Below are 17,153 nucleotides of genomic sequence, written 5' to 3'. Positions count from 1 at the left end.
TCGAGTGGTGATTTCTTCTCGATTTCCGTGCATGCAAGAGGAATTCTTCTACGACGCTTCAATTGGAGTTTGCTTTTGAAGGTAATCCGTTCTCTATTTGTAAGCACGTGCATACCATGGCCTCAGCGGAACCGTCTCATGTTCACTTCGATTTTGAGAATGATATGCATGATGTTAGTGAGGCACACCCTTTGGGTGGTGGTGTGGGTGATTAGCGACAGGCCGTTGCGCCTGATCGGGATGACAACATGACCGATGCCGAAGGGGGTGCGAGTCCAATAGATGATTATGGTTTGGTAGACACGGTAGAGTTTGGGCGTCTCACTTCAAGGGTAGTTGCACTTGAGCGCACTATAACAAATGTCAATACCAATCTCACAAACATGAGCACGCTTTTTACTGAATTTATGGCACGTTTTGCTGGTGGATCGGCGGCAAGTGGAGGGCCTATTCCGATAGTTATGCCTCCTCTTGTTCCAAATCCTACAGTAGAATCTATTGCACCCTCTGCAACGCAGGAAGGGGCTATGTTGAAAAACGTGAAGCCGCCTGTGTTTAAGGGAGAGGAGCGCGATCGTAACAAGGATGCGGTCCATACATTTTTACACAAGTGGACGGACTTGCATCGCTTACGCCGCACTCCCGCTGCTGTTATGGTCACTGAGACGAGTCTCACACTTGAAGGTAAAGCCTACAAGTGGTGGATGAGTCTACCTATTGAAACTCGCCCTAAGACTTGGGAGGAGTTTGCGGCAGCTTTTAAAAAGGAGTTCTTACCGCAAAACGAGAAAGATCGGAGTTGGACAGCCTGGGACAAGTGCAAGATGGAAGGTCTTACACTTAATCAGTATGTGTCCAAATACCGTGAAGTCATTCTCAAGCTAGATGGTTTGGACGACTTTCAAAAGGTTCGTGGGTTTGTTAGAGGCCTTGATAAAGAATATCAGGCAAAGGTTAAAACCCAGTATCCTAAAACTTTGGAAGCGGCTATCCAAAGTGCCCTTATCTTTGATGACACCATGGATAAGAAGGGCATGGATAAACCGGCCAAATTCAATGGCTCGCAATTTAATGCTAATAAGCGTAAACTTGCCAGCAATTCTACTGAAAACACAAAGAAGTCTAAAGGGTCAAGTGGTCCGTTGTCTCCCCGAGTATCAAGAGGATGACATCCTCACCATCACCCTCCCCGAGTATCAAGAGCATCCAGATCTCCTCCTGCACCTAATAATAATACACACACACAAACACACATAAAAAAAGCAATTGAGTTTTCTTTTCAAGGTAGCAAAAGCATGCAAGCAGAGATACCCACGTGGCAATATTATAGAGCCACACAATTATTCACATGAAAGATTCAATGGTAGATTTTATTGCGCTCATGTGAAAACATAGCTTTTATAAACACCAAGTGATGAAAAAAAAGCAACATAGATTGTGGGGAAAAGAACAACCTAGTTTTCTTTTCACTATAGTGAGATAAAAATAAACACGCACTGAGGAGGGGAGGGGCTGGGAGAAGAGGGAATGTTCTAGAAGTGGTGTAGAAATGACTTGGCTCGACGAACTGTCAACGGTGTTGGCACAACCATATTGCCAATGCTGGGATTGGTGTTTGTGATAGTTGTGTTGGTGACAATGGTGTACATGGAGAGGGTGAAGAGAAGTGAGGTGGAGCGGGAAGTGGAGATGTCAGGACTATGGTCCTACGGAAGTCGAACCCTAGCATAAGTTAATAGCTTTCGGAGTCTCGAGAGTATTATTAGTGCTAGCGGGGTTCAGGGGTTAATGGGCGTTAGGGTTTGGTCGATGTGTGTACACATCTAAGTTAGCACGGCTCTTAGGTAAGATGGGCGGCCGGGCTAGGAGGTGTGGACACAGGCCAGGGTTTTGGTATAAAACCCAACGAGAAACCCTAACTCGTCATTATATGGTTGGGAGGTGAACCGACTTTTACCCTCTCTTCGTCTCCACGCCTAGGCTATGGCGGCTTGAGGAAGACGCAGTTGTAGCGGAGGCGTTACACTAGTATCAGAGCTAGCGGCGACCGGCGTGACCTACACGAGAAAGAGCTCAACGCTGCAGCAAAAGAAACGAGCGCAGCCGCCCGTACGGTGACCTACACGAGCGCCGCCGCAACCTACCGCGCCTGCGTGAACAGTCCACAGCGAGCGCCGCCGCTGCGTACCCGTCGTCCGTACGATAGGCCAGGGTTTTGGTATAAAACCCAACGAGAAACCCTAACTCGTCATTATATGGTTGGGAGGTGAACCGACTTCCACCCTCTCTTCTTCTCCACGCCTAGGCTATGGCGGCTTGAGGAAGACGCAGTCGTAGCGGAGGCGTTACACTGGTATCAGAGCTAGCGGCGACCGGCGTGACCTGCACGAGAAAGAGCTCAACGCTGCAGCAAAAGAAACGAGCGCAGTCGCCCGTACGGTGACCTACACGAGCGCCGCCCGCAACCTACCGCGCCTGCGTGAACAGTCCACAGCGAGCGTCGCCGCTGCGTACCCGTCGTCCGTACGACAGGCCAGGGTTTTGGTATAAAACCCAACGAGAAACCCTAACTCGTCATTATATGGTTGGGAGGTGAACTGACTTCCACCCTCTCTTCTTCTCCACGCCTAGGCTATGGCGGCTTGAGGAAGACGCAGTCGTAGCGGAGGCGTTACGCTGGTATCAGAGCTAGCGGCGACCGGCGTGACCTGCACGAGAAAGAGCTCAACGCTGCAGCAAAAGAAACGAGCGCAGCCGCCCGTACCGTGACCTACACGAGCGCCGCCGCAACCTACCGCGCCTGCGTGAACAGTCGACGCTAGCAACCTACCGCGCCTGCGGTAGGCCACCACAGCGGACGCCTGAGCGCCGCCGCTGCGCACCCGTCGTCCGTACGGCCACCACAGCGGACGCCTGAGCGCACCCGTCGTCCGTACGGGACAAGCCAGGGTTTTGGTATAAAACCCAACGAGAAACCCTAACTCGTCATTATATGGTTGGGAGGTGAACCGACTTCCACCCTCTCTTCTTCTCCACGCCTAGGCTATGGCGGCTTGAGGAAGACGCAGTCGTAGCGGAGGCGTTACACTGGTATCAGAGCTAGCGGCGACCGGCGTGACCTGCACGAGAAAGAGCTCAACGCTGCAGCAAAAGAAACGAGCGCAGCCGCCCGTACGGTGACCTACACGAGCGCCGCCGCAACCTACCGCGCCTGCGTGAACAGTCCACAGCGAGCGCCGCCGCTGCGTACCCGTCGTCCGTACGACAGGCCAGGGTTTTGGTATAAAACCCAACGAGAAACCCTAACTCGTCATTATATGGTTGGGAGGTGAACCGACTTCCACCCTCTCTTCTTCTCCACGCCTAGGCTATGGCGGCTTGAGGAAGACGCAGTCGTAGCGGAGGCGTTACACTGGTATCAGAGCTAGCGACGACCGGCGTGACCTGCACGAGAAAGAGCTCAACGCTGCAGCAAAAGAAACGAGCGCAGCCGCCCGTACGGTGACCTACACGAGCGCCGCCACAACCTACCGCGCCTGCGTGAACAGTCGACGCTAGCAACCTACCGCGCCTGCGGTAGGCCACCACAGCGGACGCCTGAGCGCCGCCGCTGTGCACCCGTCGTCCGTACGGCCACCACAGCGGATGCCTGAGCGCACCCGTCGTCCATACGGGACAGGCCAGGGTTTTGGTATGAAACCCAACGAGAAACCCTAACTCGTCATTATATGGTTGGGAGGTGAACCGACTTCCACCCTCTCTTCTTCTCCAGGCCTAGGCTATGGCGGCTTGAGGAAGACGCAGTCGTAGCGGAGGCGTTACACTGGTATCAGAGCTAGCGGCGATCGGCGTGACCTGCACGAGAAAGAGCTCAACGCTGCAGCAAAAGAAACGAGCGCAGCCGCCCGTACGGTAACCTACACGAGCGCCGCCGCAACCTACCACGCCTGCGTGAACAGTCGACGCTAGCAACCTACCGCGCCTGCGGTAGGCCACCACAACGGACGCCTGAGCGCCGCCGCTGCGCACCCGTCCTCCGTACGGCCACCACAGCGGACGCCTGAGCGCACCCGTCGTCCGTACGGGACAGGCCAGGGTTTTGGTATAAAACCCAATGAGAAACCCTAACTCGTCATTATATGGTTGGGAGGTGAACCGACTTCCACCCTCTCTTCTTCTCCACGCCTAGGCTATGGCGGCTTGAGGAAGACGCAGTCGTAGCGGAGGTGTTACACTGGTATCAGAGCTAGCGGCGACCGGCGTGACCTGCACGAGAAAGAGCTCAACGCTGCAGCAAAAGAAACGAGCGCAGCCGCCCGTACGGTGACCTACACGAGCGCCGCCGCAACCTACCGCGCCTGCGTGAACAGTCCACAGCGAGCGCCGCCGCTGCGTACCCGTCGTCCGTACGACAGGCCAGGGTTTTGGTATAAAACCCAACGAGAAACCCTAACTCGTCATTATATGGTTGGGAGGTGAACCGACTTCCACCCTCTCTTCTTCTCCACGCCTAGGCTATGGCGGCTTGAGGAAGACGCAGTCGTAGCGGAGGCGTTACACTGGTATCAGAGCTAGCGGCGACCGGCGTGACCTGCACGAGAAAGAGCTCAACGCTGCAGCAAAAGAAACGAGCGTAGCCGCCCGTACGGTGACCTACACGAGCGCCGCCGCAACCTACTGCGCCTGCGGTAGGCCACCACAGCGGACGCCTGAGCGCCGCCGCTGCGCACCCGTCGTCCGTACGGCCACCACAGCGGACGCCTGAGCGCACCCGTCGTCCGTACGGAACAGGCCAGGGTTTTGGTATAAAACCCAACGAGAAACCCTAACTCGTCATTATATGGTTGGGAGGTGAACCGACTTCCACCCTCTCTTCTTCTCCACGCCTAGGCTATGGCGGCTTGAGGAAGACGCAGTCGTAGCGGAGGCGTTACACTGGTATCGGAGCTAGCGGCGACCGGCGTGACCTGCACGAGAAAGAGCTCAACGCTGCAGCAAAAGAAACGAGCGCAGCCGCCCGTACGGTGACCTACACGAGCGCCGCCGCAACCTACCGCGCCTGCGTGAACAGTCGACGCTAGCAACCTACCGCGCCTGCGGTAGGCCACCACAGCCGACGCCTGAGCGCCGCCGCTGCGCACCCGTCGTCCGTACGGCCACCACAGCGGACGCCTGAGCGCACCCGTCGTCCGTACGGGACAGGCCAGGGTTTTGGTATAAAACCCAACGAGAAACCCTAACTCGTCATTATATGGTTGGGAGGTGAACCGACTTCCACCCTCTCTTCTTCTCCACGCCTAGGCTATGGCGGCTTGAGGAAGACGCAGTCGTAGCGGAGGCGTTACACTGGTATCAGAGCTAGCGACGACCGGCGTGACCTGCACGAGAAAGAGCTCAACGCTGCAGCAAAAGAAACGAGCGCAGCCGCCCGTACAGTGACCTACACGAGCGCCGCCGCAACCTACCGCGCCTGCGTGAACAGTCCACAGCGAGCGCCGCCGCTGCATACCCGTCGTCCGTACGACAGGCCAGGGTTTTGGTATAAAACCCAACGAGAAACCCTAACTCGTCATTATATGGTTGGGAGGTGAACCGACTTCCACCCTCTCTTCTTCTCCACGCCTAGGCTATGGCGGCTTGAGGAAGACGCAGTCGTAGCGGAGGCGTTACACTGGTATCAGAGCTAGCGGCGACCGGCGTGACCTGCACGAGAAAGAGCTCAACGCTGCAGCAAAAGAAACGAGCGCAGCCGCCCGTACGGTGACCTACACGAGCGCCGCCGCAACCTACCGCGCCTGCGTGAACAGTCGACGCTAGCAACCTACTGCGCCTGCGGCGGTAGGCCATTACAGCGGACGCCTGAGCGCCGCCGCTGCGCACCCGTCCTCCGTACGGCCACCACAGCGGACGCCTGAGCGCACCCGTCGTCCGTACGGGACAGGCCAGGGTTTTGGTATAAAACCCAACGAGAAACCCTAACTCGTCATTATATGGTTGGGAGGTGAACCGACTTCCACCCTCTCTTCTTCTCCACGCCTAGGCTATGGCGGCTTGAGGAAGACGCAGTCGTAGCGGAGGCGTTACACTGGTATCAGAGCTAGTGGCGACCGGCGTGACCTGCACGAGAAAGAGCTCAACGCTGCAGCAAAAGAAACGAGCGCAGCCGCCTGTACGGTGACCTACACGAGCGCCGCCACAACCTACCGCGCCTGCGTGAACAGTCGACGCTAGCAACCTACCGCGCCTGCGGTAGGCCACCACAGCGGACGCCTGAGCGCCGCCGCTGCGCACCCGTCGTCCGTACGGCCACCAGAGCGGACGCCTGAGCGCACCCGTCGTCCGTACGGGACAGGCCAGGGTTTTGGTATAAAACCCAACGAGAAACCCTAACTCGTCATTATATGGTTGGGAGGTGAACCGACTTCCACCCTCTCTTCTTCTCCACGCCTAGGCTATGGCGGCTTGAGGAAGACGCAGTCGTAGCGGAGGTGTTACACTGGTATCAGAGCTAGCGGCGACTGGCGTGACCTGCACGAGAAAGAGCTCAACGCTGCAGCAAAAGAAACGAGCGCAGCCGCCCGTACGGTGACCTACACGAGCGCCGCCGCAACCTACCGCGCCTGCGTGAACAGTCCATAGCGAGCGCCGCCGCTGCGTACCCATCGTCCGTACGACAGGCCAGGGTTTTGGTATAAAACCCAACGAGAAACCCTAACTCATCATTATATGGTTGGGAGGTGAACCGACTTCCACCCTCTCTTCTTCTCCACGCCTAGGCTATGGCGGCTTGAGGAAGACGCAGTCGTAGCGGAGGCATTACACTGGTATCAGAGCTAGCGGCGACCGGCGTGACCTGCACGAGAAAGAGCTCAACGCTACAGCAAAAGAAACGAGCGCAGCCACCCGTACGGTGACCTACACGAGCGCCGCCGCAACCTACCGCGCCTGCGTGAACAGTCGACGCTAGCAACCTACCGCGCCTGCGCGGTAGGCCACCACAGCGGACGCCTGAGCGTCGTCGCTTTGCACCCGTCGTCCGTACGGCCACCACAGCGGACGCCTGAGCGCACCCGTCGTCCGTACGGGACAGGCCAGGGTTTTGGTATAAAACCCAACGAGAAACCCTAACTTGTCATTATATGGTTGGGAGGTGAACCGACTTCCACCCTCTCTTCTTCTCCACGCCTAGGCTATGGCAGCTTGAGGAAGACGCAGTCGTAGCGGAGGCGTTACACTGGTATCAGAGCTAGCGGCGACCGACGTGACCTGCACGAGAAAGAGCTCAACGCTGCAGCAAAAGAAACGAGCGCAGCCGCCCGTACGGTGACCTACACGAGCGCCGCCGCAACCTACTGTGCCTGCGTGAACAGTCCACAGCGAGCGCCGCCGCTGCGTACCCGTCGTCCGTACGACAGGCCAGGGTTTTGGTATAAAACCCAACGAGAAACCCTAACTCGTCATTATATGGTTGGGAGGTGAACCGACTTCCACCCTCTCTTCTTCTCCACGCCTAGGCTATGGCGGCTTGAGGAAGACGCAGTCATAGCGGAGGCGTTACACTGGTATCAGAGCTAGCGGCGACTGGCGTGACCTGCACGAGAAAGAGCTCAACGCTGCAGCAAAAGAAACGAGCGCAGCCGCCCGTACGGTGACCTACACGAGCGCCGCCGCAACCTACCACGCCTGCGTGAACAGTCGACGCTAGCAACCTACCGCGCCTCCGTACGGCCACCACAGCGGACGCCTAAGGCGGCGACCAAGGCAGACCGGCAGTCCTCGAAGGCGATCGGTGAGCGATCGTTGGCGCGCCTTTGGTGAGCGCGCGAGAATTCTCCCTTACTTGAGTGGCACAAGGGGGAGGCTTCACCATCCAAGGAGTGGGGTTTTGAACCCACAACCTCAAGCTCCAAGGCAAGTGTGCTAGCCACTTCACCTTTTCACTTGTGTTGTTCTTCTCTTCAAAAGAGCTCTACTTATTCTTTCAAGGGAGGACACAAACTACAAGGAAAGTGACACAAACTACAAGGAAAGTGACCTTTTCACCTTCAACTTTCCTTCTTTCAATTTGTGAGAGGAGTTTTCTATGCTCTAAGTTTGGAAGTTTTTGGTGGACGGATCTTCAACGACATGCTACATGCAACACACTTTTTTGCATGCATGTGTTGATTGACGACTCGAGTGGTGATTTCTTCTCGATTTCCGTGCATGCAAGAGGAATTCTTCTACGACGCTTCAATTGGAGTTTGCTTTTGAAGGTAATCCGTTCTCTATTTGTAAGCACGTGCATACCATGGCCTCAGCGGAACCGTCTCATGTTCACTTCGATTTTGAGAATGATATGCATGATGTTAGTGAGGCACACCCTTTGGGTGGTGGTGTGGGTGATTAGCGACAGGCCGTTGCGCCTGATCGGGATGACAACATGACCGATGCCGAAGGGGGTGCGAGTCCAATAGATGATTATGGTTTGGTAGACACGGTAGAGTTTGGGCGTCTCACTTCAAGGGTAGTTGCACTTGAGCGCACTATAACAAATGTCAATACCAATCTCACAAACATGAGCACGCTTTTTACTGAATTTATGGCACGTTTTGCTGGTGGATCGGCGGCAAGTGGAGGGCCTATTCCGATAGTTATGCCTCCTCTTGTTCCAAATCCTACAGTAGAATCTATTGCACCCTCTGCAACGCAGGAAGGGGCTATGTTGAAAAACGTGAAGCCGCCTGTGTTTAAGGGAGAGGAGCGCGATCGTAACAAGGATGCGGTCCATACATTTTTACACAAGTGGACGGACTTGCATCGCTTACGCCGCACTCCCGCTGCTGTTATGGTCACTGAGACGAGTCTCACACTTGAAGGTAAAGCCTACAAGTGGTGGATGAGTCTACCTATTGAAACTCGCCCTAAGACTTGGGAGGAGTTTGCGGCAGCTTTTAAAAAGGAGTTCTTACCGCAAAACGAGAAAGATCGGAGTTGGACAGCCTGGGACAAGTGCAAGATGGAAGGTCTTACACTTAATCAGTATGTGTCCAAATACCGTGAAGTCATTCTCAAGCTAGATGGTTTGGACGACTTTCAAAAGGTTCGAGGGTTTGTTAGAGGCCTTGATAAAGAATATCAGGCAAAGGTTAAAACCCAGTATCCTAAAACTTTGGAAGCGGCTATCCAAAGTGCCCTTATCTTTGATGACACCATGGATAAGAAGGGCATGGATAAACCGGCCAAATTCAATGGCTCGCAATTTAATGCTAATAAGCGTAAACTTGCCAGCAATTCTACTGAAAACACAAAGAAGTCTAAAGGGTCAAGTGGTCCGTTGTCTCCACAAGACTATGAACGGGCCAAGAAGGAGAAACTATGTTATCATTGCTTAGGTAGTGATCATGAGAAGAAAAATTGTCCACAGTTGCCTCGCAAGAATAAGGATAAGGTCAAGGAGAAGGCTGTACACATGGTGCAAACACTTCCCTTGGATGCTGATCCTAAGTATTCTGCAGTAGAGGTTTCGCACACTGCCGAGATACATGAGTGTAATCTCACTGCATCTATGTGGCAAGAGACAGTTGGACCACATGATTTGGTCCGTATGCATGGCTCCATTTATGGTCATCGAGTACGTATTCTCATTGACGATGGTGCCACGCACAATTTCTTGAACTATGCATTAGTTAAGAAATTAAAGTTGCCGGAGACAAAGAGTTCTCATCATTATGTGGTGTCCACCATTCAGGGGGATGATCACGATGTGTGGGATACTCTAGTACGGCAAGTGCCTGTGTTTGTGCAAGAACATACTATGGTTCTTGACTTCCAAGTGATGAATATGTCTCGTGCGGATGTCATCTTAGGACGGGAGTGGTTGTATGGGTTAGGGTCATCACTCAAAAGGAGTTATGAACATAATACGTTTACGTTTGAGGCCAATGGTAAGCATGTTTTACTTATTGGGGAACGTGATGTACCCCCAACACCACTCATATGTAATGCCGAACTCTCTTTTTTGGAGCATAGTAATCAAATAGAAGAAGTCTATTTTTGTTATTGTGTGTCTCAAACTAGTGGGTTTGATGTGCATGATGTTTCTTCTTCAAATGAATCTTCCTCAACGATGCCTTCTTTCTCTTTACCTTCTTCTAAAATCTCTTTAAATAATCTTAAGCAACCAGTTAATGCTTTGTTTTTGCAACAACTGTTACAAGAATTTAAAGATATTTTTCGTAATGATTTACCAGAGGGTTTGCCACCCGAACGAGCTTTGCCTCATCGCATTGATGTCGTTCCGGCGGGCACCAAACCAATTAGTAAGCCGTCGTACAGGCTTAGTGCGACTGAAGCAGCTGAGGTGGAACGTCAGCTTGCTGATTACATTAGTAAGGGCTTCATTCGCCATAGTGCTTCACCATGGGCATCGCCCATTCTTTTGGTGAAGAAAAAGGATGGATCCATGCGCATGTGTGTGGATTATCGCTCCTTGAATGCGGTAACCATTAAGAACAAATACCCACTACCTAAGATAGATGAGTTGTTTGATCAACTCAAAGGTGCGAAGTATTTTTCTAAAATTGATTTACGTTCAGGATATCATCAAGTGCGTATTAACGCTGATGATATAACCAAGACTGCGTTCCGGACTCGCTTTGGACACTATGAGTTTTTGGTTATGCCGTTTGGGCTTACTAATGCCCCGGCAACGTTTATGACGCTTATGGATAGCGTACTAAGGCCGTACTTAGGCAAATTTGTCATTGTCTTTCTTGATGACATTTTGGTCTATAGTTCGACTTTAGAAGAGCATTTGGAACACTTACGAAAAGTTTTTCAGTTACTACGCGAGAATGCACTTTACGCGAAAGAAAGTAAGTGCGAATTTCTCAAGGATAGCATACAATACCTAGGTCATGTAATTTCTGCAGACGGAATTGCTATGGATGCTAGTAAGGTTGATGCTATTATGCGATGGCCAACACCTCGAAGTAAGGAAGAACTTCAAATCTTCTTGGGAATGGCAGGATTTTATCGCAAATATGTGAACGGTTATGCAAAGATTACCGCTCCCATGACTGATCAATTGAAAGGTGCGGCAATTACCTTTCAATGGCGTGAGGAGCAACAACGTAGCTTTGATAAGCTTAAAGTTGCTTTGGCTACAGCTCCCATCTTGGCAATTGTGGATCCTCAAAAACCATTTGTGATTGAAACGGATGCCAGTGCTAAGGTAGTGGGTGCGGTTCTCATTCAAGATGGTCATCCTGTTGCCTATGAGAGCAAGAAGCTCAATCGTGCTCAACAAAACTACTCAGCTTACGAGCGTGAGCTCTTTGCCATCATATATGCCTTACGAAAATGGCGACATTACTTATATGGTGCGCAATTCGAGCTTGTTTTTTATCACGAAAGCATAAAGTGGTTTATGAACCAAACAGATTTGCAGGGTCGAAAGGCCAGATGGGCTGAGATCCTTCAGGAGTATGATTGCAAGCTACGCTATCGCAAAGGACGTTACAATATTGTAGCTGATGCTTTGAGTCGTATGCCGGAGATTAATTCGCTGCTATTCACAGAGTTGAAAAGCGAATTGTTAGAATCTTTACGAGGCAAATGCAAGCAGGATTCAACATACTCAAAGGTGTGGAATCATGTTCAAATGAGGGGTCCCTCTCACTCAAACGGTAGTGTTCCTAGTTCTTCCACACATGGTTCTTCTTTATCACAAGATGAACTACAGCGATGGAAAAACTTTTCCATCGATGATGGATACTTACTCCACAAGGGAAGAGTTTGTGTTCCATTGGACTTAGACACTAGGCGCCAAATTCTTTTTGAGTGTCATGATAGTCCAAGTGCAGGTCATGCGGGCATTCGCAAAACGTATGCTCTCGTAAGAAAGCATTTCTATTGGCCTGGACTTCACAAGGATGTTACTGACTATGTTCTATAGTGTCAGAAGTGTCAAGTGAACAAAGCAGAACGTCTTAAAGCTGGCGGGTTACTGCATCCATTAGAGATTCCTGACGGAAAGTGGGAAAGTATCTCTATGGATTTTATAACGGGCTTGCCCACAACGAATCGTGGACATGATGCCATTTGGGTAATCGTGGATCGATTAACCAAGCTTTGTTGGTTTGTGCCTACTAAGAAAACAGTTACAACTCCACAATTGGGACGCCTTTTCGTGGAGAATGTTTACGGACTTTACGGCTTACCGTCCAATATTGTCAGTGATCGCGATCGCAAGTTTAACAGCCATTTTCGGCGAGCAGTATTCAGTAAGCTGGGTACTATGTTGAATCTTAGTACAGCTGATCATCCGCAGACAGATGGTCAGACTGAACGGGTTAATCAAGTGCTGGAAGATATGCTTAGGGCATATGTCAGCAAAAAACAATCTGATTGGGAGTCTTATTTGCCTATTCTTGAGTTTGCTTACAATAGTGCAAAGCATGTCTCGACAGGCTTTAGCCCTTTCATGTTGATGTATGGTTTTCAGCCACGTTCACCAGTGTCGGTGGGACTGGCGAATGAGAAAATCAGTCAGGTTAAGGATTTTATCCAGGATATGTTGCGCCTTGCACGATTAAATGTTCGTCAAGCGCAAGATCGTTACAAGAAGTTTGCGGACCAGAAACGTAGGCCACTTCACTTTCAAGAAGGTGATTGGGTGTTTCTGAAGGTACTAGAAAACTCCACCAGTTTAAAAACGGGTCCCGTACCAAAATTGTCGCCCCGATTTTGTGGACCGTTTAAGATACTCAAGAAGGTGTGCCCAGTAGCCTATAAACTTGAGTTACCAGCACATTCCAAGGTTCATCCCATCTTTCACGTAAGCCGTTTGAGGAAACGCCTTATGGGTCATGAAAGGCCGGTGGATGATTCTTTCTTGGTAGAATATGTGGAACCCCCAATACTGCCTCATGAACCAGAAAGAGTATTGGATTACCACATGTTACGTACTCGCCACCAAGTTCAGAAACAAGCTCTTATCAAGTGGAAGAACCGTCCAGAGGAAGGCTCCACTTGGGAAAACATTAGTGTGATGAGGAAACGTTTCCCCACTTTTGTTTTCGAGGACGAAAACTCTTTTCGAAGGGGGAAGTAATGTCAGGACTATGGTCCTACGGAAGTCGAACCCTAGCATAAGTTAATAGCTTTCGGAGTCTCGAGAGTATTATTAGTGCTAGCGGGGTTCAGGGGTTAATGGGCGTTAGGGTTTGGTCGATGTGTGTACACATCTAAGTTAGCACGGCTCTTAAGTAAGATGGGCCGCCGGGCTAGGAGGTGTGGACACAGACCAGGGTTTTGGTATAAAACCCAACGAGAAACCCTAACTCGTCATTATATGGTTGGGAGGTGAACCGACTTCCACCCTCTCTTCTTCTCCACGCCTAGGCTATGGCGGCTTGAGGAAGACGCAGTCGTAGCAGAGGCGTTACAGGAGAATCTGGCCACTAAAGAGTACGACCAAGCTCAAATGGAGGAGAGAAATGTAGATGAAGGATGCTTCATATGCCTGAAGGCCCATGAGAATGTGCACTTGTTCTTGCGTTGGAAACATGTCTTCCATGTCCCTTGCATCGACCCATTGGCTTCGCACTTCTAGATCGTGCCCTTGGTAGAGGGATGTTATCATAGACATACCCAAACTTAAAACGTGACTGACTAGTCCATCTCAAAAGGGTGGATATGGAGAGCAGCTCCTCTTTCTCTTTAATTGAATCCCCTAATATTTTTAAAATCTTAGAAGCCTTAATGGCATGATCATAGACATACGCAAACTTGAAACGTGCCATCTCAAAAGGGTGGATATGGAGAGCTCATCTTTCTCTTTAATTAAGTCCCCTAATATTTTTAAAGTCTTAGAAGCCTTAACGGCACACACATCATGGTAACAATATTCTTACGCCAAAAGTTACAAGTTGATTCGTTTTTGTTGCGTGCTAATAAGCCAACCTCGATTCTTGCTGAAATTACTCATGTGCACTATAATAATAGATGCAACTAAACTATTTCGATTTTTTATAATTTATTGTGCCAAACATGAGGAATCCTTTGTTGGAATTTAATCCATGGTCTATGATGTACTGCAATGGATGTGGCTATGTCGACATTGCCTTTGCCACTTCTCCCTCCTTTCGTTTACAAAGAATGGATTACTTATCTATTGGGGATGGAAGACTGAACGACATCCCAACAAAAAAAAGTGGGACCTTCAAATGATTAGTTTTTGTGGTTGCCACCTTTTGCATCTTAATTTTGCTCCTGATTTGAATGCTTTTTTGTAGATTGTGGCTTTGGTACGAGATAGAACATAAATCGTGCACACTGATAGCAGTTATAGCTCTATACTAATCAGCGATCGTGAAACAATATCACACAGGACTAGTTGCATCGTCGACTTCAATGTCACAGGCTGACAAAGGTATTCTTGTTTTTCTCTCTTTTATATTCAAACAAACTAATGGCCACTTTCAACACTGAAGGTGTATCTTTGGTCCACTTTCGATACCAAGAGTGTTATTTAGGAAACGAGGGAAGGGCACATTCTCTTATATTTATAAAATTTTGGGGAAGATTATGCCAAATCCCCACTATACTTTATGTATGGTTTCTTTTAACACTCACACAAATAAGCACAAAATTAGTATGACTTGAACAACATGTAACTCAGATTCATATGTGCTAACCAATTTGTAATTATCCTTGCGAGGTACTTCAAGATCTCTATCGATTGTAAGTGTAGGCATGCAGTTCATCGATTGTAAGTGTAGGCATGCAGTTCATCGATTTGCGGATGTAGCTCTAGCACCCTTTCCAACAAGTATGTTTAGAGATTCATGTTCCTGGAGCATGCAGGAGGTACTCAAGATGGTAAACTTGTGAGAATACGAGGCCATAGATCCGACTTTGCCGAGGTTTATGGAGCTGCTACGAGAGATAGGAGCGTCGGAGTCCTAAGCACGACACCGTCTTGGAGAATTTGTAGGATGTGTATCAAATTCTCAAGCTTTGGAGCGCACCAGACTTTAGCAATGCAAAGCAATGAAGGTATGGTGGCCACCTTCAACACTGAAGGTGTATCTTTAGATCACTTTCGATATCCAAAGTGTTATTTTGGAAATGGGAGAAGGCACGTTTCCCTATAGATGTTTATTATTTTTTGGGGAGGACTTTGCCAGCCCCACACCATACTTTATGTATGGTTTTTTTTCCCTCACTCACACAAACAAACACAAAAGTCCTATGACTTGCTAATGACATAGAACTTAGATTCAAATGTGGTAATGAATTTGTAACGTTTCGTCTTTAAGATCTCTACCAAATATAATGATAGGCTTGAGGTTCATTACTTTTTGAATCGAATTGAGTTGAATTAAAGATAACACACGTTCTTCTAAAGCAACACAACGCACAAGTGGAAGCAATGAAGTGAATAAGGGTACCCAACCATTCTAATTACTCTTTGATTTAAAAAAACACAACTATATTGGGGTTTAATAAGCAGCGGGCATCTCTAAGGAGACTAATGATTTGTCGTCTCTCTTGGAGTACAATCGAGTAGCGAGGGGGGTTTGGTTGATATAGCTACGCCAGACGGGGTTTACATTTGTTCGCCTCTGCCGCTTGTTGCTACGAGTGAGTACTCTTATGAATGGAGCATAATATAGGTTATATACCGAGCTTCTTGCCGCCATGTGGATGTGGCTGAGCTAGTTGTCACTTGTTAGAGGTAGAAAAGCTCCTAGAACTGCTTGCCGACGTAGGTCTTGCCGAACTGCCAGTTTGCGGGCGCTACGTTGTAGGAGATGACGCTCTTGCCGTCGCTGGTGACGACGCGGAAGGAGAGGGCCTGACGGGTGAGCACGGTGTTGCACTCCCAGTTCTGGCCCCAGTTGCGCAGCATCGGCAGCCAGCCGGTCCGTGAGCCCTTGATGAAGACGGCCGACACATCCCCTTGCCCGCCCACGTTGAACACCATAACCAGGTTGAAGTGCGGGTTGCCGTTGAGGGTGAACTTTATGCCACCTCGCTTCAGGCAAGGCACCCTAATGCAGACATCAAGAATGCGTGTGGCTTACAACAAGCTAAGACACATAAAACGTTGAATTTAGCGGATAATTTATACCTCCTGTAGAGCACGGGCACGATGCCCGCCCGGAATCGAGCAATCTTCGTGAAGGCGGGCTCGGCCATGTCGAAGTGCTTCCGGGGCGGGTTGCACCAACCGCCGGCGTTGGTGGGGTGAGCCCAGTTGGGCGGGCAGAAATTGGTGGCCGTGACCGTGATGGAGGGGTTTCCCGGCAGGCACCACTGCCGCTGGTTCCAGCACTTGATCTCGAAACATGCCCCACAGCTCAGCCCGTAGTTGAACAGCGTTGTGCTCAGCGCCACCGTGTCGGTCCCGTAGCCGGTGTTGTACAGGTTGCCATAGCCACAAGCACCCCCTGGATATTTATACAAGAGATTAACACATGCATTACGATTCTGTAATTATACGTTGGCTGCTCCAACTTCTTACCCATGGTGCCCGATGCGTCGCTGCCGCCATAGAATGTCGCAAAAGCCTGCGACCAAGCTGCCGCTGCTACCCGTTTGCCGTCCACTTCGTTGCAGAGAAACACTAGAGTTAAGCTCACAACTGCCCCTATAAGAGCTGTTGCAGGCGCCGACTTGACGGCCCTACATTCCCACATACGAAATACCACATTATTTGCGATAAATTGCAATCTTACAATTTACATATATTTGCATCAATACGCAGGCTCTTACATTTCACAAGCAAATTAATTATATGCTGAGGAAACCGCTACAAGATTGTTAGGGCAAGGTGATGGTAGAGGGCAGCTGGAAACAATTGGGAACTGAGAAGAGGCTGCAGGCTGACTGAGTTTATGTAGCATATTAGCGGCGCATAAAGAGGGGCAGAGTCAAAGGAATGGAGTTGTGCAAGCGTCGTGGCGAGCAAAAAAGCTCGATGCGATGTTGGCCCAGACGGTGGATTGACTACAATTTAAGCCGGAATCCTTTGCTTTTTTTTTCCCCCCATGCGGAGTTTTTGCGAGGTTCTCTGCTGATAACCGCGAAGTAGTGCAACTCACGACAGCAAAATGAGATGCCGAAGTACGTCCACCGCCCACGGCTCCGCGTTCTCCTTCATG

General features: G+C 50.3%; 1 protein-coding gene across 1 annotated transcript; it reads right to left on the bottom strand.

Annotated features, from left to right (window-relative positions):
* Positions 1-15,725: 15,725 nt before the first annotated feature.
* LOC147629219 (expansin-A1-like) lies at positions 15,726-16,913 on the bottom strand. The gene is made up of 4 exons (XM_086812969.1): positions 16,765-16,913; positions 16,514-16,674; positions 16,121-16,439; positions 15,726-16,040 (listed from the first exon to the last, which is right to left on the bottom strand). Coding segments are annotated over exons 1-4 (786 nt in total). The 5' UTR covers positions 16,767-16,913; the 3' UTR covers positions 15,726-15,736.
* Between the last annotated feature and the right edge of the window lie 240 nt (positions 16,914-17,153).

This window comes from Cibotium barometz, chromosome 18 (assembly GCF_041138505.1).
Source record: "Cibotium barometz isolate CiBa-2024 chromosome 18, ASM4113850v1, whole genome shotgun sequence".
In the NCBI taxonomy this organism is placed as follows: domain Eukaryota; kingdom Viridiplantae; phylum Streptophyta; class Polypodiopsida; order Cyatheales; family Cibotiaceae; genus Cibotium; species Cibotium barometz.
This window is presented reverse-complemented; position numbering and strand designations above follow the sequence as displayed.